Below are 24,029 nucleotides of genomic sequence, written 5' to 3' on the forward strand. Positions count from 1 at the left end.
CACAATAACCTCCCGCATAAACTGAGGTTTTGCCGAATTAATGATACAGCTAAGCAAAAGTATGCAGTAAGTTGGAGCTACTTAGTGATTCAGCCATTGGAAGCAGGGGAGATCATTTAATCTGGGCAGTCATAGCGTTCCATAAGGTTCAATATTAGGTCCATAACACGTAATAAATAAGCAGAACAGTTTCTCTTTCAATGACGCTAATACTGGAATCAGTCCATACATACATGTAGCAATAGAACAAATAAGGCTTTAAAACTGTTATTGCGTAATTTTCTGCAAATTGTCTCTCTAAATTTCAAAAGAAGCAGTGTATTAAATTTCGCATATGAACACCAGTGACAAATGAAACACTTACGAGGAAGTAACTAGGGTGGAAACTGAAGCTGGAAATAACACATTCGTGAACTAAAAAACCCTCAGCTCAGCCACAGTTGCACTTAGAATCACTGCAAATCTTGGAGAGACAAATCAATGGCGTTCTTTACGTATTCTAAATCAGCAATGTCGTATGGAACTATGTTCTGCAGCCACTGCTTAAAAACGTGCTGTAAGAATTTGGTTACCACTCACGGTAATCTTCTAGACATGTTTTGAGTTAGACATTTTTATTACTGTTTCAGTGTATACAGGGTTGTCATTTTAACTTCAGACAAATATCTCGAAAACAACGCAGGTGAAAAGTAATTAGTGAAGGGTACATCTATCCGTTCCAAAACTGGCAACCACCTAATCACATTCTGGCGTGGGCGGTGTCAACGTTGTACTTACAAATGGGAAACCCCCGTTCTTGTTGTAATTCGGATTTTACGCCAAAAAATACGTACGGTTTACTCAAACCATTGTTTCACATTCGTGGTATGTGACGCTGTAATCTACAAATTCAAGTGTACCTGTTTCTGCAATTAAGAAACGACGCATGTGATTCTACATTTAATTTACGATCTAAATGTAAACCTTTGTGCTCTAACGGTTGATACGCCAGAAATTTGCTTTAGTGTTGCAAATTGGACTGTACAGTACAATACAGTACAGTTTGGTTAGCCGTTTAAGTCTGTTGAGGGACTACGTTCAGCGTCATCCAGGAAAAAGACGTGGATGTAGTAGTTTCCTGTTCCTATCTGGATGCTTGACATCCTAAACGAATTCTAAATTACGTTTACCATATAAGAAATGTAATAAACCGAGAATACCGAGTTGTGGCTTAAAAACTCGCACACAATGAGTTAAGTACCGATTTTTGCTAGGGTTTCAAAATATATACTGGCCGCGACAAAACTGATCAAAATAAAAGGGCATCAGAAAATGTTTTCATGGACTTGGCAACATCGGTACTGAATAAGAGATACGTTTTGTCTCTTGACAACTGGTACCCTCCAACTATTTTTTAAAATTACCCAGGAAAATACATGTTGTTGAGACAATACGCAGCAATAGGCAAAGGTGCCAAAAATATTCAAAAACAGATTTCAAAGGAAAGTTTTAATCATTTGTTGGCCCTGAGACGGAAAGACGCGTCGTGTGTGTGACATCAACGAAACTCTAAAGCGCAGAGATGGTTGAACACACAAACAAACCGTAAAGAAAAAAATTAAGTCCAAATGCATCCTCGAATGTAATAAGGAATGGGTGGAATTGATCGTCAAGATCAGATATTGGCCTGTTTCCCCAATAATGAGCAACATTTTCGAAGGGCCCGAAAACCTTTTTTTATGGTGTGTGTGATGTGGCTCTGGTCAGTACGTACCTTATGCATGAAACAATACATCTTCAAACGAAGGAATCCTAGTCGATTACCGAATAAACATAGCGAAGGTAATTTTAAAAAATTTCCCATTATCGGACTACGAAAAGAGTGGAAAACTTTCACTAGGTGAAACACCACTTCAACGCCCAGCGCAGTATTGGGCCCATTTACCACGACATCATCATTCCGGCACCTACAAGAAACCAACCAAGGATGTGCAAATTTTGCATAGAACACGAAGTACGAAGCTAAACTACGTGGGAATGCACGGAGTGTTACGTGGCTTTACATCTACCACAGTGCTTTAGAAACTACCATCTCATAGACGACTACAAATTTTTGAAGTTGCAGGTATTTTCCTGTAATAAATTTGTTCAAACAGAGCATTTCTTCTTGTAATTCAAAGTTTTGTTGACGATACTTTACTTTCATTTGTCGTGTTATTACATTTTTTCTGAAGAAGTTAAATCTGGAAACATCCAAGAATATCAGTTTCTACGAGCGCGTGCTGGAAAGTAATGCCTCCCAATTTTTTTATCTTTAAACTCGTAAAGCCTTTTTAAATCAAACAAACCTTATTAACATTATCCATCTTTATTGGTGATGTCTACATATTTGCAGCCCTCTGCCGCTAGGCAGTTCCGAATTGTACAGAGTAACATGACCTAGCGTAACTAGACAGACGGAAATAAAATCTTAACACCAAAAAATAGTTAATGCGGAGTAATGAAATTTCTGGAGTACATCTCTCTAGCTAATATATTTCAGTTATTAACATTGCAAGATCCCGAGTTAATGTAAGTCCGATATACGCCATTGCAAATATGAATGCTGGTTCATTAATAACAGGAGTAACCCCCCACAGTATTGGATGCAAGCATTCAAACGTGCATGCATTGTGTTGTACAGGTGACAAATATCAGTTTGTGGGAAGGCGTTCCATGCCTGTTGCACTAGGTCGGTCAGTAAAGGGGCGGTTAACGCTGACTGGATGAAGTTGGAGTTATCGTCCGATGGTGTCCCATATAAGCTCAATTGAAGACAGATGTGGCTATCGAGCGGGCCAAAACAACATATCGACCTTCTCTACTGCATGTTTGGTTACCACGCAGTACGTGGGCGAGCTTTAGTCTGTTGGAAAACACCCCGTGGAATGCTGTTCATGAATGACAGCACAGCAGGTCAAATCACCAAGCTGACTTACAAATCTGTAGTCAGGGTGCGTGAAATAACATGAGTGCTCCTGCTGTCATTCAAAATCGCACCCTTGATCGTAAATCCTACGTGTAGGTCCAGTGTGTCCGCAAACAGAATGGGTGCAGGTCCTCAGCTGGCCGCCTCCTAACCAACACAAGGCCATCACTGGCATAGAGGCAGAATCAGCTTTCATTAGAGAAAACAGGAGACCTCCATCCTGCCCTCCAATGAGCTCTTGTTTGAAACCATTGAAGTCTGAAATGCCGGTGGTTCGGGGTTAATGAAATGCACGCTACAGCTATAATCTTTATGGTGCTAACCTTTGTGGTAAGTGTCGCGCGCCTTTTTCAGTCGGTGTTCATGGTCGAAGTTATTGGCTTCTTTCGAGCATTTATTGAATGCTGACAATGTTAATTTCGTGAAGTGTAATACATACATCCCGCAGACGGTTGATCCCTGCACCTCCCGTACACTCATTTTCGTCGCCCTACTGACTGACATACTGAGTCATTAGCAGCTTATATTTTTCCTGTCATAATTATTAACCCAACACTTTCAAATGAGCCCTACTAAAGATTGAACTTGCGACGTCGCACTCAAGCAGTTTCTTGTAGGTACATCTATATACACATTTATACTTCGCAAGCCACTGTAGCGGAGAGTACCTTATATCAATGTCCTTTTCTGATCCACTCCCAAATAGAGCGATGGAAAGACTGTCTGTATGCCTCTGTTCTGTTATCTTTGCGGTCCTTGGGCAAAATGTACGTTGGCAATAAACAGAATTGTTAAGCAGTCAGCTTCAAATTGCGGCTCTCTAAATTTTCTCCATAGTGCCCCGCGAAAAGAACTACGTCTTCCATCCAGGGATTCCCATTTGACTGAAAGCATCATCTCCATAATACCGACATGATGATCGAATACACCGGCAACAAATCTAGCGGCTCACTTCTAAATTGCGACTAAGCCCTCCTTAATCCGACCTGGTGGGATCGCTAACACTCGATCAATACTCAAGAATAGGTCGCAGCACTTCTATTCGAGGTGTCCTGCAAAGAATACCAAACTTTCCTAAAATTCGCCCCATGAACCGACGCCGATCGGACTTTCATACTACCGCCCTTACGTACTCGTTCCATTTCATATCGTTCTTGCTATGTTACGCACAGGTATTCAGTCGACGTGGCAGTGTGAAGCAACACACTACTAATGCTGTATTCGAACATTGTGGGTATGTTTTTCCCACTGGTCTGCATTAACTTCGGTTTTTCTACATATAGGGCAAGCTGTCATTCATCACACCACCAGAAATTTTGTGTAAGCCACATTATATCCTCCTACAGTCACTCAACGCCGCTACTTTTGACTGATTTATTGATGAGGTTATAGACTTAACGGCGAGGTCACCAGTCCCGCGATTCGGAAGTTACTAAAAGTGGGCGGATCCAGTCACTTTGGTTAAAGTACAAAGCGAGGAAATGAAACTAGCAGTAGGAGGTATAAAAGGGTAGGCGAAATCTAAAAACTGAAAAAGAAACAGAGATAAAAGAGCGGTCTTTACACGGGAGAGTGGTCATCGACCTCAGATCTAGAAGCCCGAACCACAAATACCCTGCGGCTGCCCCTGCACCAGGAGCAAAGTAAAACCTTATAACTGAAAATAAAAATCATTTTGAAGTAGGAAGCTGAGGACTAGTTCAACCATCCGTGAATCGTCTGCTAATACTGAACACGAGAAATCTGGAAGGCTGAACTTAGTGCGAAGGGCCAAATGAAGGGGACAATCCACCAATATAAGGGATATCGTCAGTCTGGATCGACAGCCACATTGTGGGGGTGGCTAGTTACACAAGAGAAAACACTGGGTGAGCCTAGTATGACCGATGCGTAGACGTATAAGACAGTGGACTCTTCCCGAGAGGAGCAGAAGGAAGAGCGCCAAATTGCAGTAGTCTCCTTGATTGTGTGGAGGTTATTAGTAACAACAGTAGTGCACCAGACGTCATTCCACTTCTGGGCAAAGAGAGATCTGATGTGTGTCTGCGTATCTGCACCCGGAATCATGAACGGGAATGGGGTTAAGTATCTGCTTCTCTAACCAGTCAGCCAGTTGATTCCCTGAGACACGCATATGACTTGGGACCTACAGAAAGACAACAGAGCAGGCGGCACAGCCGAGGGCAGAGAGAAGGTGATGGGTAGCAGAGACCAAAGGGTGACGAGAGTAGCATCAGTCTATAGCCTGTAAGCTACTCGTTGAATGGGTACATATTAGAACACTGTTGAGGGAGGCCTGAGCAACAAAATGAATGGCCCTGTTAATAGCTAGCAGCTCTGCTGTGAACACACTACATGATCCCGGCAGCAAGTGGCGTCCCATGCCACAAGGTGACGTAAAAGCTCATCCTACCTGATCTATTGTTTTAGAACCGTCAGTGCAAAGGATCACAGCACCCTACAATTCTTCCTGGATGGAACATACAAGTTGCCACAATATCACAGTGACGACAGAGACTTTAGGACCCAGGAGTAGATCGGTCCTAGTCCTTTGTCCAGACACCGTCCAAGCAGGGATGCAGGAGGAAGTACAAGGTGCACACTCCAGTGAGTGGAGGTGGAGATCCCGACAGAGGGACGTGAGACGCACTCCAACTGGCAATTGCACCCGTGGGTAGGCATCGGGAGGGACATGTCCCTCATTTGCAAAGAGGAGAGGATACACGGGATGGTCAGGAAATCGTCAAATGGCGACTGCGTAAAAAAACCTGGAGTTGGCTCCGTCGTATTTGTTAGAGGGGAACCCCACTTTGCGAGGAGACTGTCGATAGGACTAGTGCAAACGGCACCAATAGCCAGATGCACCACATAATGATTAACAGGGTCAAATAGTTCCACAATGGAAGAAGCCACAGAGCCATAAACCTGACAAACATAATCTAGCCTGGCAAAACCAGAGCACGATAAAGATGGACAAGAGTAGCATGGTCGGTACCCCAAGATCTGTGGGCCAGGATGCGGACAGCATTATGCTTCCCCATGTTGGTAGTCTTCAGGTGGCTAATACGGGCCAGCCACATCAACATTTTAACAAAAGTAAAGCCCAAGAAACGGGACTTTTCTACAAAATAAAGGCGCTGGTCGCCTAAATAAAGCTCTGTATCGGAGTGTACTGTGGTCGACAGCAAAAATGCACACCTGCGTTTTGGAGAGAGAAAACTGGAAGCCATGGGAGGGCGCATGCAGAGGGTCATTGGATGGCGCCATGAGCTGGGGTTCAGCAGATGCTACAGAGTGGCAGCTGCATCAGATGCAAAAATTGTCGGCATACAACGCCAGGATAACCAGACACTCAACATAGGTTTCAAGCCAACCGAAGTCGATGAGGAAGTGTGTGGCACTTAAAACAGAACCCTGTGGGATACAGTTCTGCTGGACCCAAAGAAGGCTGAGTGAACTGCCAACTCAAATCCAGAAGAGCCGGTGGGATAAAAATTTGCAGACAACAATCGGAAAGGGGCCATGACAGCATCAGTCATGGAAGGCAACTAAAATGTGATGGCTCTAAGCAATGACGTTTGTCTTATGTAGGTCGAAGAAAACCGCGACAAGGCGCGGGCAGTTAATAAAAGCCTGTCAGATTGCTGTTTCCAGTCTGAGTAAATGGTCAGTTGTAGGTCGTCCTCCCTGAAAGCCACACTGATACGAGGACAAAAGGCCCAGAGATTAGGGGTACCCAACATAAGTCGAAGCTAACCATCCTCTCTAACAATTTACGTAGTACGTTCATCAGACTAATTGGGCAATAACTGTTGAGACACATTGGGTTCTTCCCAGGCTTAAGGACGTGGATAACGATGCTGTCTCGTCATTGTGATAGGGAGGCACCTGTGTGCCAAATTTGTTTGAAGATCCTGAGGAGATATTGCCTCTGGATAACGTCCAAGTGTTGCATCCTCTGGTTGTGGATGGAAACCGGGACTGCGGCAGTGTCATGTCAAGATCTAAGAGCCTGAAAAAATTTCCATTCAGTGAAGGGTTCATTACAGGATTCGGCTTGGTGGGGCCTGAAACAGAGGGGGGGGGGGGGGGGTTTGTTCAACTTTGCATTTCTACTGGAAAAGGTAGCAGTATAGGAAGAGGACGCCGATGCTGTTGCAAAGTGTGTCACAAGGTGTTCTGCACAGATCAATGGATCAGTACATGAAGTGCCCTATAGGGTAAGACCCTAGACAGCTGACTGTCGCTGGCGGCCCGGAATGCTACGGAGCTTGGACCAAACCTGCGGCATACATCCCAGATACATCCTGGACGGCAATGGTGTATGGGACGACGTCACTGTGGACAGGAATAGCATCAGATAGTGTTTTCGGACGAATCCAAATTCTATTCTGTTTGAAAATGATGGTCGCATTTTGGTTCACAGCAGACGGGGAGCGGAATCACAGTGACTGCATTCGCACAAAACCCAAGGCGCCAATTCAAGGCTTTATGTTGTGCGGTGCTAATGGGTACACTCACAAATCACAGCTGGTGCAGTGACCAATATGACTACATGAATGACACCCTGTGACCTAGACGCCATTTTTCAGCAATACCACATGTTGCTCTATGAACAGGTGACTTCTTAGTGCCACAGGACTTAAGCCTTTTGCCTTCGCCCTCCAGATCACCAGATCTCTCGCCAATCGAAAATGTGTGGGATATGGTGAATCAACGGGTGCAGCGCTGTGGCCAGTTGCCAACCACTGCATATGAACTATAGAACCAGGAGGATGCAGCATGGATGGCTATACCACAGGACGCAATTTTCGCGCCTTATACGCGTCGATGCCATCACGCATCCAACAACTTATCAGGGCCCATGGTGGACCCTATGCCTACTAGCCAACTGGACACATGCTGAACAGAAATGACAAATGCTGATCATTTCTGCAGAACATACTAATGTACATAGCCTGTGAATATGGAAGTTCGTCTCCAGTCGTTCAGTGTGTTCTGTCTTGTCTGAATATTGAGTGTGTTTAGCTGCAAGAGGCGATCCTACGTAATTACGTGCGCAGCAAGAATTGTGGACATAGTGAGCTCTCTGTTAGCGCAGCGCGAACGTGGCAGTCCCGATCCCGAGCGTCCGCTGAAATTCCAGTCAGATTAAATTCACAACAGTGAGGCTATCCCCGTATGGAGACTGTACATGTGGAATGAAATGGCACCCCTAGTACCGGGTGATCAAAAAGTCAGTATAAATTTGAAAACTTAATTAATCACGGAATAATGTAGATAGAGGGGTAAAAATTGACACACATGCTTGGAATGACATGGGGTTTCATTGCTAGACGCGTGAAAGATCTCTTGCGCGCGTCGTTTGGTGGTGATCGTGTGCTGAGCCGCCACTTCCGTCATGCTTGACCTCCCAGGTCCCCAGACCTCAGTCCGTGCGATTATTGGCTTTGGGGTTACCTGAAGTCGCAAGTTTATCGTGATCGACCGACATCTCTAGGATGCTGAAAGAAAACATCCGACGCTAATGCCTCACCATAACTCCGGACATGCTTTACAGTGCTGTTCACAACATTATTCCTCGACTACAGGTATTGTTGAGAAATTATGGTGGACATATTGAGCATTTCCTGTAAAGAACATCATCTTTGCTTTGTCTTACTTTGTTATGCTAATTACTGCTATTCTGATCAGATGAAGCGCCATCTGTCGGGCATTTTTTGAACTTTTGTATTTTTTTGGTTCTAATAAAACCCCATGTCATTCCAAGAATGTGTCAATTTGTACCTCTCTATATACATTATCCCGTGATTTATTCAGTTTTCAAATTTATACTGACTTTTTGATCACCCGGTATATCTGTCACCATCACGTGAATACGGGTTGTGCTGGCAGATAAGTTACAACCGTTTGCCTGGAGTAACCTGAACAAGACAATACACAGACGGGATCATACTTAACGTACGTGTGGGTACATTGCTTCCGACTATGTTCAGCCTAAGACTTAACTGACTAGGAGTTGGTTCTGATGTAACAGAATTTTGGCTTAACGTGGCACTGCTTTCAAATAACTGTTTCTTTACACCAATCATTTTACTTAGATTCACTCTATCAATCGTCGTCAAGTGATTATTTTTCGTTTCTGGCTGCCTTTATAGAAATCATTTCTTAGGTATGTAACCTTTACTACAATTCAGAACCAGCTTTTATTAACAGATTTTGTGGGGGGTACTTCACACGAGCTAATCCACTAAGGCAGACACTGTTTCGTTTGTTTTATTACACTTTTTCTCATAAAAAAGGGTCTTTTTGAAAGTTCAGCTATCTCAGTCGAAACAGAAGACAAAAATATCTGTATTCAGATATCTAGTTTTTCCATCGACGGCGATATTTGAATCGTAATAAATAAAGACATCACTTAAGAACCATCCATTTCTACCCAAGTGGATTCTGTTGAATAAATCAGATTCCAGATTCGAACTACGCATATCAAATGCCATGGCGTAAAATACGGAACATTCCACTCAGGTTTTATTTTAGCAGTTTGGTACGTTCAGCACTTCCATCGTCCTGTCAGCCCAGTTGAATGAACATATTATAAACCTGATTTACATGCATATAAAACAAGTACTTTGTGGGACACACTCATTTATATTACGACGCGCTGAACCATGCAGAAAACGGGCCTTCAGCTTAAATTAACATTTGACATATAAAACTAAATTTGAGACAAGTTGTCATGACTTAACTGCTCGGCTGACGCTTAACAATGACGTTAGAAGCTGGCATGTGAAAAGAAGCTGCGTCGTCGAAATGAAGCAGTGCGTTGGAATCCCCACGTCCATGAGGGGTTGACACAGCGTATGTGTAATACAAACAATGCTTTTGACGCATTTCGTAATCATTTTATTGTGGGAACATTGGCAGAAGCTACAAATGCATATGCACTGATCAAGCCACTACACAGTTCATGGCAGAGGAGACATCGTATCAATGTTATCGATTTTATTTCCTGTTTCATTCGCCCGTTTAACGTGGGAAAGGTAACATATGCCTCTGTATATCTCCTTATCTCTCTTAGTCCCATGATCCCCACCCGAGATACACAACGGTGGCAGGTTAATAGATGCGCAGTATTGTTCGAATACCTGTTCTTTAAATTTACCGAACAGAAACGCGTCGTTTTTTCTCCCAGGGATTCCCATGTAAATTCCTCGAGAATTTCTATTACGATCCTAGAAGTACGTTTCTGACTTCTTCTCACGTCTCGTCACGCCTACTTGGTAAGGACTCCTTAGGAGCCATACTTTAATTTTCCCAGAGACCGTGCAACAAATCTGCGTTTAATACTGATTTTAACTTATCATTCCGTTTCATATCATATTGTTTCTTCGTGCTATGGCTAAATGCTTATACGATGTAATGTGCTCAAGATGTTCAACGCTAATCTCGTTGACTACTACTGATTTTCTGTCTTTGTTGTAGACATCTTTCATTTCAGCTACTTTGGAATTTGAAATAATGTCTCTTTCGTATGTTTTTATTAGGCTGCAAGTGCAAACTTATTAGCCTACTAAGTCGTTAGTTATTCATCAGAAGCATAATGTTAAAATAACCTTTAAACGTCATGAAAGAGCAGTTGATCTTCAGTTCAGATTAAACAAGGACATGCAAACAATAAGTATAACCACGAAACTGACGTATCTGAGTTCATGAACACCTTCCAGATGAAAGTTATGTAATTAGTTAGGTTCATATTCCATGGCTCGTTTGGGCGATTAATTATAATGATTCGAATGAATCATCTTATGTTCGTATGTATTTTTGGCTACATACGTGGTATTTCTTTAACTTGAGACAGCTAAATACATCTGAACGACGCATCATACGAAAAACATATTTTGGGTGAAAAGTTAATATTAGTGAAGGGGACATCCGCCTTCAATGCAACTGCCCACTTCGTAACCACCCTCCCGCGTGGGCAGGATCAACTTCGTATTTTCAAATGGGGAATCACCGTTTCTATTGTATATTCGGATTCTACACCAAAAGTACGTACGGTTTACTACCACCATTGTTTCCTGTTCATGAGAGATGGCGCATTTCGTGCAAAAAAAGTTTCAAATAGACCATATCGCAGGAATGCAGAAGACAGGATCACAACTTCTGACAACAGCGAGTTGCAGTAGCAGGGATTTGTCCAAACGTAACCTAAAAAAGTCGGTTTAACGTGGATCTATGTGAAGCATTCATTGCCAGCGATATTCGTCTTCACAAACTTACAAAATCTATCCTCAAAGACTTCCTGGGCAAATATTCCTTAAATCAAAATATACCAGATAAATCAACATTGCTTAAAAATTACATACCGACAATTTACGTAATGTTCTGGAAGAAATACACAATGAACTCAAGAACAGCATTATTTGGATTTCAGTTGACGAAACTACACACACTTGTGGCCGTTACATTGCAAATTTGATTGTTGGTGCTTTAAAAAAAGAGCCGCCTCCTTTCTATTTAGCGGCCTGCAAAGAACTTGAAAAAGTAAATCATCCTACGGTCGCCAGATTTGTGAATGAGGGTATTAGAAAAATATTTCCAGAGTCTTCTGCAGATAAAACTCTGTTTGTGTTTGTTTCAGATGCCGCTCCCTATATGACCAAAGCACGAAAAGCCCTCAGTATTTTATCCCTATTTGATTAATGTGACGTGCTTTGCTTATGGAGTACATCGCCTTGCCTAAGTAGTACGTTCCACGTTTGTGAATGTAAATAAACTGATTTCATCCACAACGAAAGTGTTTCTAAAGGCTCCAGCTCGCATAAAGACCTACAAAGAGAAACTACCAGATGTGACCTTACCTCCCGAACCAGTGGTAGTTTGTTGGGCTACGTGGGTCGAAGCTGTGTGGTTTTTTTTTTTTTTTTTTTTTTTTTTTTTTTTTTTTTTTTTTTTTTTTTTTTTTTTTTTTTTTACGATGAACATTTCGAGACCATTAGAGGGGCAGTAAAAGACTTAGATAGTGCAGAGGCTTTGGCAGTTGGCCAGCGCAAGGAAGCTTTCAATGATTACGGTATTAGAAAAAGACATTGCTGTGATCAGCACTCATTTTTCCCATATACCTGCAAGTATTAAAAAGCTTAAGGTATGGCGTTGAATCAATCTATTCAGTACATAAATAAAATTATTCTACTAAACTCATTTCCGTAGGCCCAAGAAAACTTAAAGAAAAGTTTGAAAAACGTTTTAAACAATAACCAAGGCTTCGAACCCTTGTGCCAAATTGATAGTTTTATTAATGGGATGGGTGAGCTTTAACCAGAAACAATAAGAGACAACATAGCACCCACATTCAAATACTGTCCAGTTACCTCAGCAGATGTAGAACAGTCCTTTTCTGCTCGTAAAAAGTTTAGTGTGATCGAAGACACAATTTTCCTACCGAACATTTAGAACAATACTTGGCTGTTTATGCTTACAATAGTAGAAAAGTGTAAAATAAATTGTAAATGATGCTTTGGTCCAATAGTATTAATTAAAAGTTAATGCTGCTCAAAAAAATTCATGATTGTAATGTTTTTAAATAAAACATTAAGGAGTTTTTGAGCATGACCCTCCTCGTGCGATATATCTCGAAGCTGGCCTATACATTGATTCTTTCGCTGCGACTCACTCGCACCGCATCCTCATGTTACTGAAAACAGTAGCAAAGAAGGAACACTTCTTGAAACACTGTATGCGCCCCAATTTTGCAAATTTTTAAAAAATAGCCCCAGAAAGGCCCCTTTCCTAACTCATATCAGAAAGTATTAAGAAAATATCCGCGTTCTAAAGGCACCGATTTTTCGCGTAGCCGGCGCTCTTCCTCATAACTGGTATGCACAGGTTTGACTTTGAGGTAGAATGTACGCAGTAACTACCATGGTTTTTTATTATTTGATGTTGGATATTTCAACACTTTCATGCATTTTTAATCATTTTTCATGCATATTTTAAGGCTTTTATGATGCATATAATCCGGTCTGTAGTTACCATGAAGCAGTTAGCACCCGTTGTCATCGTTTTCCACAACTGTGGTTTTCGACAGACATGCTGCCCCATACACATTCTTCATTCTCAGTTACACCGCAGTTGAAAATCATTTCCTTAACGGCCCCCTACCATTTCCCAATTGTTTTGCATACCTCTTCAAATGTTTGACCTTGTCGATTGAATATCTTCATGATTCCGCAATATTTTTTTTGGCATTTTCATGTCTTTCTTCCACATGTACATCTCTTCAGCATGCACCAGATACCGTGAAGATAAAAATGAGGCTAATAGTAGCTCACCCAGAACGGTATAAACCCTCATTGTTCTTCGTTCCATCTGTGAACTGATAGAGAAGAAATATTATTTTTATTGTACTTTTTTTGGGTATGGATTTTCGTGTGCATAGCGTTTGGCACTGTTGTTGAATCATATCTCTGACAGAAAATTACTTTTTGCAGATGGCATCCAGTGGCGCAGGTCCATCGAATGCCACGAGGAAACCGAATAGCGGCGCAACAGTGGACCCACCTGCGTCGAACCCCGAGCCAGTCACCGAGCGCGAGAAGACGCTGAGCGAAGTGATAAAGTGCTACGATCGCACCAGCGAGCCGCGCATGGCACAGCGAGGCGACTTCTGGGTGCTGTACAATTACGTGCGCGCCGATCGGACGTTCCACTGTTGGGAGTCAATAACGTACACGACACACGCCGATTACACCTTCCTTGATAACCTGAAGCCACTGCTAGAGAGGTGGCGGGGACCTGTGTCACTATCTGTGCACGCGCCGGGCACGGACTTCAAGCCAACGCTGGAAGCGATCCGTTGGGCGCGCGACTGCCTGTCGCCTCTCGTGGCGGAATACGTGACATTCCACGTGTTCTTCAGCTCGCGGCACATTCCCAAGGAGCTGCCGCGCTCCGCCGACGCCTCTGCCAAGGGGCTGTCAGACTGCAACAAGCCCGCACCCTGGGTCAACGTGTCTGCGGCGTCGCTGTACAAGACGCGCAGCCGCATCTTGTATCCTGTCAACGTGGGCAGGAACGCCGCGCGCGAGTCTGCCACTACCCATTACGTACTGCCGTCGGATATCGAACTCTACCCTAGTCCTGGTGTCATTCCAGATTTCCTAGAGATGATCCGTCGGCAGGATAAACCTCTACTACGACCAAATCCGAAAGTATTTCCACTCTCCATCTTCGAACTGGAGAAGGGTGCAACGCTTCCCGAAAATAAGGAGCAGTTGGTAAGATTTATTCTACACAACTAAGATGCAATTCATTTGTCTGAACAGTGGCACTATTGTGAAAAGCGTCATATGTTCTGCAGAGCTTGTATTTCCATATGCCCTAGGTTTTAGTTAGTTTACCTATTTTCTTGAGCAATAACTTGCGGTCAGTTTGAGGACTACTTTCATGCTGCTCTTCATGCTAATTTATCCTGTGAAAGCCCCTTCGTCTCTCCATAATTACTGCAACCTACATCCAAATGGACCTGCTTACTGTAGTCAAGCATTGATCCCCCCTCTCACATTTCTATCCCTTGCACCAAATTGCTGATTTCTTCAGGCCTCAGGATGTGTCCTATCAGCTGGTCATGTCTTTTAGTCAAGTTTTGCCATAAATGTGTTTCCTTCCTTCACAATTTCATTCAGTACCACCCCCATTTGTTAATCGATCTACTCATCTGACCTCCAGTATTCTCGTATAGAACCAAATTTCAAAAGCTTCTATTCTCGTCTTGCTTTAACTGCTTATCATCCACATTTCATTTCGTTCAAGGGTAAACTCCAGACATGCACCTCCAAAAAGACGTTCTAATACTTACATTTGTATTAGATGTTAAATTCCTGTTTTTGCAGAACTGCATTCCTGTTTACTTCAGCATTCATTCATTTTACTGCCAAAATAGCAAAACTCACCTCCTACTTTGTCTCAAACTTATTATCAAACTCCCTCAGAATCATTTTATTTAATTTGATTACACTCTATTACCTTTGTTCTGCTTTCATAGTTGTCCACCTTATAGTCTCATTTCAAGACATCATGCATTCTGTTAAACTGTTCTTCCACATTGTTTGTCATCTCTGACAGAGTTAAGGCACCTGTAACCACAAGGTTTTTATTTCCTTTCTCTTAACTTAAATTCTCTTGAGATATTATTGTTTCATTTCCTTAATTGCTTCTTAAATATACAGATTGAATAGCATGAAGATTATGCTTCAACCCTGTCTTACTCCCTTCAGAACTATTACTTCCTTTTTATCTCCTTAAACTCTTAAAACTGCGGTATGAGTTCTGTATAACTTGTAAATAACCTCTTGTTCTCTATTTTTTTAATCCTTGCTACCTTCAGAATTTCTACATTATCAGAAGCTTTTTCTAAATCTAAAATGGCTGTAAATGAAGGTTGGCCTATGGTCTACAATAAGTCATAGGCTCCGTATTGCCTCGTGTCTTCCAACATTTCTCCAAAATCCAAAGTGATCTTCCCAACATCAGCTTCTGCCAGCTTTTCCACTCTTCTGAAATTAGTTAAGGTCATTATTTTGCAACTATAACACATTAAACTGGATAGTCTTCTATTACTTGCACCTTCCCTCCTTGTAATTGAAATTACAGTGTTCTTCTTAAAGTCTGGGGATATTTTTCCTGTCTCAAATATCTTGCTCACCAGGTGGAATAGTGTTGTCATGGCTTGTGCTCCCAAGAATCTAAATTATTCTAGGGAAATTTTGTCTATTCCAAGGTCCTTCTCCATTTAAGAGTTCCAGTACATTGTAAAATTGTTCTAGCAGTGTTGTATCTCCCATCTCCTCTTCTATGTTCCAAGTTTGTTTTGCTTATATAGATCCACTGTACATTCCTTCCACCTTTCAGTTCTTCCCTCTTTTACTTAGTACTGGCTTGCAGTCTGTGTCCTTGATTTTCATACAATGCTCCCCTTTCTTCCAAAGGCCTCTTTAATATCTTACAGGTCACATATATCTTTCCTCTAGTTATGCATGCTTCTACAGTCTTGCAGTTTACCTCTATCCATTCCTGCTTTGTCACTCTTCACTTTGTGTCAATTTCAGTTTGTAGATATGTGTTCTGTTTCATCTGCTTTACTTGTTGCATTTTTATATTTTCTTTTTTAATCAATTACATTCAATATCTCCTGTGTTATCTAGGGGTTTATAATAGCCCTTGCCTTTTTACATGTATGATCCTTTGCTGCCATCCCTATTTCATTACTCAAAGCTATCCATTTTTGTACTCCTTGTTCCATTACAGTCCAACATTGTTTAATTTCACCTCTGAAGCTCTCGACAACCTATATCTCCTTCATTTTATCTATGACCTATATCCTAAATTTCCATTCTTTTCCCAATTTCGCTCCAATTTGCAGTTCTCACTCAGTAAATGACAGTCAGAATCCACATCTGCCAGTGGAAATACCTTGCAACTTAAAATCTTGTACTGAAATCTGTCTTCAGATTATATTATCAATTTGAAACCTTTGTGTGTTACAGTTCTCTTCCACCTAGACAATTTTCTTCATGATTGTTAAACCAAGTGGTAGCAATGACAAAATTGTTTTGTGCGAAATTCTACCTTGTCGCTTCCTCTTTCACTCCTTTCCCCCAGTCCATATTTGAAAATTATTTTTCCTCCTCTTCATTTTCCTGCTATCAAATTCTGGTTCCCCATCACAATTGAATTTTAATCTCCCATAACTATCTCCCATAACTGACTAATTTCTTTTATCTCCTCATACGTTGTATAGATCTCATCGTCTGTGGAGCTAGTAGGCACATACAATTGTACTTCTGTGGTGGGTGTCAGCCATGTGTCTATCTTGGCTACAGTACTGGCTTCACATCCTTGTTCACCCACATCCCTGTTTTGTTGTTCAATATCCGACATACTCTTGGGTTCCTGTATACTGATATGACCATAAGTCCCATTCTTCCTGCAGGGTGTTTCACTAATTCCCATTACATCTAACTTCAACCTATCCATAGAATGTTTTACCAAAGAGGATGGCGGCATCATTATGCCACACTGTAGAGTTGCATGCCCTCTGGGAAAAATAATAGCTGTTGTTTCCCCCTTGCGCCATTTGTAGTACCAGCACTGAAAGGCAATATTGGTTGATCTTAAAAGGACAGACTAGTCAATCATCCACACTGTTTCCCCTGCAACTACCAAAAAGGCTGCTGCCACTCGTGAGGAACCACGGGTTACTCTGGCACACACCTATATCTTGCAGGCACACAAGCTGACCCCCACCCCCTCTTGAGGTCCATGGCTCATTGGCATGGGATGGGGGGTGGGGGGTGGGGATTGCGAGACAATAACCGGACAGAATGAGATTTTCACTCTGCAGCGGAGTGTGCGCTGATATGAAACTTCCTGGCAGATTAAAACTGTGTGCCCGACCCTATTTGGAACGTTATTGAATATTGTGTATCAGAGGAACCTTTCGCAAGAGGTAATTCGTCACATATACATGCATATTTAAAGCTTGCCGAGGGTAAACTTTTGTCTGAGGTTAGAAGTGGACTTGAATTTATGTTTGGAAGTATAAATGGTGCTTTTGATGCGCAGAAGTGTAGGAGTAGGAAAACGGCTTTAATATATATTACTAAATCAGATGCAGAACCAATATCAAATTGTAATGACTCATCCTTATCATTTAATGTACATCTTCGTAGATGGGCAGAACGCACGAATTACATTGATTACACTGATTCATTTTTAGTTAACAACTGGTCACGTGTGAGGTTTATAGAAAAATATTTTGAATCATTTCAGGCGAAGAAATTTGTTGTCCGTGCACTTAGCGAGTGTCATTTGAAGTAAAATGGCTGGGTGGGGCGTGTGGTCCGTTGGTACAATGAGGCCTTTCGGTCCCAAATGGTTAGTAAAAAAACAGCTGTATTTATATAGAGACGCAAATATAGGCAAATCAACTCTTGTGGAAAAAATTTTGTCAAGGAAGCAGCATGTATACCTTCCCCTTTGCTCAGAATTTGGCTTTGGTGGTTATGATCCTCGTGTGCATAATGTTATTGTGTTCGAGGAATTTGAGTGGCAAAGGTGGCGTCCTTACGCGTCTATTTTGAAACGTATAGTTGAAGGACGTCCAGTAACCGTCAATGTTAAAAATAAGCCAGGAATGGTTATAAAACACACAGGGCTTGTTACATTTTTGGGTCTAATGAATTTACTATTGGTGATGAGTCATTAATATCACGTTTAAATGTTGTGCACACTGACTGCCACATGATTCATTGTTTACAAATGGAGGAGGTGGCGTCGGACACGTCGGACGTTGAGGCCGAGGAGGAGGTTGTATGCATTTTGTCGGACGAGGATGATGACCCGGGCTCGCCGTGCACGCCCAAGGCGTTGGATACGCCGACGGAACATTCTGACTAGGCCAATATCCTTTCTTTCAGGAGTGCTAGTTCTGCAAGGTTCGCAGGAGAGCTTATGTAAAGTTTGGAAGGTAGGAGACGAGGTACTGGCAGAAGTAAAGCTGTGAGTACCGGGCGTGAGTTGTGCTTCGGTAGCTCAGTTGGAAGAGCACTTGCCCGCGAAAGGCAAAGGTCCCGAGTTCGAGTCTCGGTCAGGCACACAGCTTTAATCTGCCAGGAAGTTTCAATAACCGGACAGTCACACACATCAGTGCGGCATTCTGGTACGCATGAAAGTGAAGACAATTGTGAATGACGATATTAATACTAATGTTCATAGTGTGCGTATTGGCATAATAAGAGAATTTCCAATATGCAAACAAAAAATTCATTTTAGAATGTCAAATTAGTCCATAGTATTATGTTTCGGCAGAATCCAGTTGTGGACAGCAAATGGATCAGGTTAGGTCACTTAAAATGATGCCAGCCAAGTAATTTCTGTGGCTTTTAATATTTAGAGTATCTTGTCCCTTCAGTTTATGATCTAAACTGGAGTTACTCTCCATCTTTGGAATCTTCTAAAATATGATATAAACCTGCTGAATTTTCCTTTAGACAGTTTTTTGTTCAAGAAAAGATAATTTCCATCACGACAATATGTACACAGTAGAAATTTTCTTAATGACTGCTTTGGTTGTTGTATGTTTATATCTGTGTGTAATAATTCCTTTGATTGAATTTCATTCTCATTAAGTATGTGAACAAAATGAAAAATATTTTGTATTTAATTCAAAGTCCTGTGGTGTATAGGCTATATAATGTTAATGTAAGTATTACAGAAGTAGCTAAAGTTGTTAAATCAAATGAATACCAAAAGTGTAGTAAGCATGATGATGATTGCAATGAAATATAAAAAATACATTGCGGTTTAAAAGCAGTAAAAGTATCAGTCTGACAAATTAAATACACTGATTTGTCATAGTATTCTTGTACAGTTGATTCAAAATCTTATCTGCAAATGGTAGGGTGCATCATACAGAGAAAATAAATTTAACACTAACTCCAGAATAATCCTTCAACTCTGCAACACCATGTACACTGTTGTATAAGTATATTATGCTGCTGCCAAAATGATTGTTTACCTGATTATCTAAAATGACAACGATATAGTGAAACGTTTAGACAGCAAGCATAAAAAGTTTTTGGTCAGCTCTATAATGTTCTAGGCGTTCACCTGTGACTCATTTAGCCTTTCTGTGGTAGTACAGTTTTCATAAGTTAAATTAGCTCTCATTATGATTTTCAATCAACTTGATAATGTAATTTGTTTCTTTGTATTTAAAATAGATAAAACTCCTTTTCTCAGCTATTGTTTCATATATTTGATCCAATTAGATTTGCTACTAAAATAAAACAAATATTTTTCCTTAACTTGAAATATCTTCAACACTTCCTAAAAACTACTGTCTGCATTAAGTTTTTCCTTTGTTTCTTCACTTTTTTTTTTTACGATTATTTTTCACTTCTGTATTCTCCCTACTCTTTCCCACCAAAAAAGATAGAATTTTGAGATGCTAAATTCCTTGTTGGAAGAAAACTCAGACTAAGTTTTACTTTATTTTGTTATACAAATATTTCAGAGTTTTTAAAATTATTTCAGGTAAAGATGCTGAAGAATGGGACAGCAATTCCATTCCATAAGAAACTGTGTCCAGGATGTCACAATGTGCCAAAATCCAAAGAATGGCTAGCTGCCAACATCACAAAAGGGCTTCATGTCTTTCATATTGGGAAACGCATAGGCTACCATGTACACTGGGAACCAATTTTCATTGGTACCCATCAGGATCCACTGTATGATGAGCGCCTTAGCTGGGAAGGAAAGAGTGATAAAATGCCACAGGTGAGTTGGACATATTTTCTAATGAATATATATTTTTATTTTTGGTTCGATATTATTTAATTTTGTCACTTCTACTCCATTCACCAGTGTTAATGCTTTGTGTGTCTGAAAAATATGAACTTATACGTGGGCTCGAAGTCCACATTACACTCTAGGCTCCCCAAGACACTTAGTGTGCATCAGTCCACAAGTTTGGGGTAGACAATGACATGGTAACTCCAGTGGTGTGATGCCTACTAAATAACTGGTGGAGGTAAAGCTAACCTTTTATTTAAAGACGTCTCTACCTCTGTTTCATGAGTTTCATTTATCTGATCTTCAATGTGTCTATATTCAATGTGTCTATATTCAATGTGTCTATATTCAATGTGTCTATATTCAATGTGTCTATATTCAATGTGTCTATATTCAATGTGTCTATATTCAATGTGTCTATATTCAATGTGTCTATATTCAATGTGTCTATATTCAATGTGTCTATATTCAATGTGTCATGGTGAGAGATTGTTTCACACTTGCAAATATTGGAGCTACTAGCTGCAATCTATAAAATTAATAAAACATATTTAGACATTAGAACCACAGTGAAGTCCTATTTATAAGTTTTTGCACAACAGCTACTGAAAACCAGTAGTCTCTGCCCGCATCCCAACATATGCCAAACACTCAGAACACTCAGAACACTCTGCCTCAGTTTTATCTTAAGTTTCTTTCAATGTCATTTCACGATATAATGTAATAGTACAGTCTGATTAACTAACGAGCAGTTCTGCTCCTGTAACAGTTTTTATCAATCACTAACATTTTTAGCTTTCCATTCTACACAGTTAATGTCTCCTCATTGGTCAGACTAGTTCCATTACATTGCCAGCAGCATGACTAAGTTGGGTTAGTGTGAGTGTTTTGCACATAAACACCAAAAATTTGTGCCCTACTGTGTGAAGAAACATTGACTCACTTTGTCTCTTACTGTTTCTACAAAATGTTTCAGTATAATCATAAAATTGGTTGTATTGGATGATATCACTATTTCTGTAAACTACAAAACATAGAGGTAGCTGTTTTCACAAATAAAGGAAAGTGCATACAACAGAGTTGAGTAAAGCAGCATGGTAAAAATGACAAAATAGATATTTCTTCTATGTCACAGAAAAAGAACAGAAACAAGGGAAATAATTATATGGAAATTGTGCACTTCTTGGTAATGTAATGAAAAGTGTAAAGATAATTGAATTTCTAATTCCCTGCAAAAGACAATGCAGAGCTTCATAACACACATGTCACAGAAGCCCTAATACTTCTGTCAAAACGAGAAACATTTATGCCAGTATATTTTTCCTGTGGGAAAAAATTTGGTTAATATAGTGTCACTGTGAAGTGTAAAAGATAAGAAGCATTTTTTTTTTTTGTTGGTATCCTTTCTTTTTCTGCATCCTCAAACAACTTCGACTAAATTCAGTGTGTTTAGTAATTTCCAATTGCTCCAAGTGAATGTAATAATTACGGTATCTTCCATTTCAGGGATATGCTCTCTGTGTCTTGGATTATGAGTTTCAAATTCTGGACAATGCTTTTTTGGTGCATAAGCCTGGAATAAAAGTATTGAAGAAAGATCCACAGAGGGCAATGTTCGCAGCAAAAACCAATGCTCTCATCAAGAAAGTTATCTTTCCTGAACTGAAGGTACTATATGGTGTTAGAAAAGGTTGTGCAGTGTAACACTTGGACACACGCACATTATCCTGAGACAGGTAATTATGAGCTTAAAGTACACAAGTGCACTTTTCTTACATTTCATTTAGTTCTTCCCTATGACTTACATTAAAATGTCAGTGGTGACTTGGCAAATCTGAATTTTCTTCTGTCTTCATATAACACCATTGGTGGTGCAAAGGAATTAACCCTTCCATGCTTGTGCGGTCCTCACTAAGAGGCCTCTAACTATTTTGTGAGTAATAATTGGCAGATATGGAAAGTATATGTAGTACTGCTTTCCTCTGATAGCCCTATATATGGCCTTCAAAGGTCTAGTGAGTGATGGCTGGGTACAGGAGCATCACACTACTGGGGTTCCCAGCTAGGGCTGGTCAGTTGGCCATTATCACAATCTCAGTGTGTTTCAGTAACCACCATTGTCTGCAAAGGAGGAATATTATGTGGTAAAAGGACTGAGGACCTTGGCTTCACATACTCGATAGTGAGGAAGGTACAAACCTTCATAATAAATAACATGGGAGTTATGTCTCAGAATCAGGAAGACATGTATCTTTGTAACAAACCATGAAAAATTAAATTATGCTGTATGCCAATGGGATAGATGGCAGTTCAGATGAAACTATTACCAGTGGGTAACCTTTTGAAAATGACCCACATATTCATTGCATAAGACCTCCTGACAGATAAGTGGAACTGTGCGTGACTGGACTGCAGATCGCCGACTGTTTGTACAAATGCGGTTATCAAATTCTGAACTAAATGAACTCTTAGTGGAATGTTTAACAGTAAATACTTCAGAATGAACTAGAGAACTTGGGCAAGTAGTCATCCCAATCAAGCTTGTCATAGAAATAACAGAATATATAAAAAATAGTGTTCATAGGAAAAATGTAAAAGATTATCAGTTCTAACTGTTCCATTTCTTTATAAGCAAAGGTTTAGATGCTTCAACTGCTGCATTTAATATTTTAAGCTACAGAGATATTTCTCCTCCTTGAAGAAGCAACAGTCCAAGTAACAGATTTAATTAAAATAAACTAACTTGGAGAGTACCCACTCAGACTGGAGCTGCAAACCACACCCATGTAAAGTGTAGGTGTTGTCAACTGCCAAGGCATAATGGACATAAATGCAGCAGAATTACAGTAAGATTGGAAACCAGAAGGCCTGATGGAAGTACGCAGTATAGTCAAAAAAAGTGGATAACATGCGAATAAAAAACAGATGAATTTATATTAACATTCAATACACCATTTTTAAATAAATATCGTAAGCCTGGTTAATTTGACTGGAAGAAATGCCTTCTAACTCGAATACTGTGTGGAACTTTAAATGTTAAAGATTTTAACATACTACAGTAAGAGAGAAAAAACATGCGAAAGGTATGTCCGTGCCACTAATGAACCAGAAACAATATGCTTATTCATGCCAAGGGGCATTAACTGTGAAATTAGAGCTTTTCTAGCTCCAGTTGGAATCCTGGAGTTAACTAGAGGGAACAAAACCAAAGAATACCAAATTCTGAAGAAAAGGTTATCTCTAAGACGATGCAGTCATCTAACTACAGTGCATCATTTAAATCAGCACACAGACAACCAACTGTGGAGACTAATGCCTTAACAAGAAAAATAATGCTGATATGAACATCAGCACATGCAAATGCCCATCTAGGGTTTTGTGTGTTGGAAAATTCCTGATGTTTCAAACGATTCAGGCAGCTAGGGAAATGCAACAATCACTGCGGGTTGGAAAAGACAAGAATGTAGAGTGTCTCCCTCAGGTGCAGATCTATTTCCCTCATCACAGAAGAGGAAGGATGCAGGCAGAGGTTAACTAAGGACTAAGAAAGTAGAGTGAAAGCTATCTTATAAAAAAAACTAACCACCTTAGATGTAGTTCACACAGACATTGACATAAAGGTACTAGTTGCCAAAGCATATATTCCTTCTGCTCCTCTCCCACTTGTGTGTCACTATTTCAGTGAAGACGAGGCAAAAGAGAAACGTGTGAAAGATGGCACCCATAC

The 24,029-nt window shown here is 40.6% G+C and overlaps 1 protein-coding gene across 7 annotated transcripts in view; it reads left to right on the top strand.

Annotated features, from left to right (window-relative positions):
• The window catches only part of LOC126470388 (beta-1,4-glucuronyltransferase 1), a 323,239-nt gene that overhangs the window by 295,379 nt on the left and 3,831 nt on the right, over positions 1-24,029 (top strand). For all 7 annotated transcript variants that reach the window (XM_050098223.1, XM_050098226.1, XM_050098221.1 and 4 more), the window contains 3 exons: positions 13,441-14,226; positions 20,045-20,287; positions 21,809-22,038. In XM_050098223.1, coding sequence (XP_049954180.1) covers positions 13,441-14,226; positions 20,045-20,287; positions 21,809-22,006 — 1,227 coding nt within the window. In that variant the 3' untranslated portion in view covers positions 22,007-22,038. The remainder of the gene's footprint in view (positions 1-13,440; positions 14,227-20,044; positions 20,288-21,808; positions 22,039-24,029) is intronic.

This window comes from Schistocerca serialis, chromosome 3 (assembly GCF_023864345.2).
Source record: "Schistocerca serialis cubense isolate TAMUIC-IGC-003099 chromosome 3, iqSchSeri2.2, whole genome shotgun sequence".
In the NCBI taxonomy this organism is placed as follows: Eukaryota; Metazoa; Arthropoda; class Insecta; order Orthoptera; family Acrididae; genus Schistocerca; species Schistocerca serialis.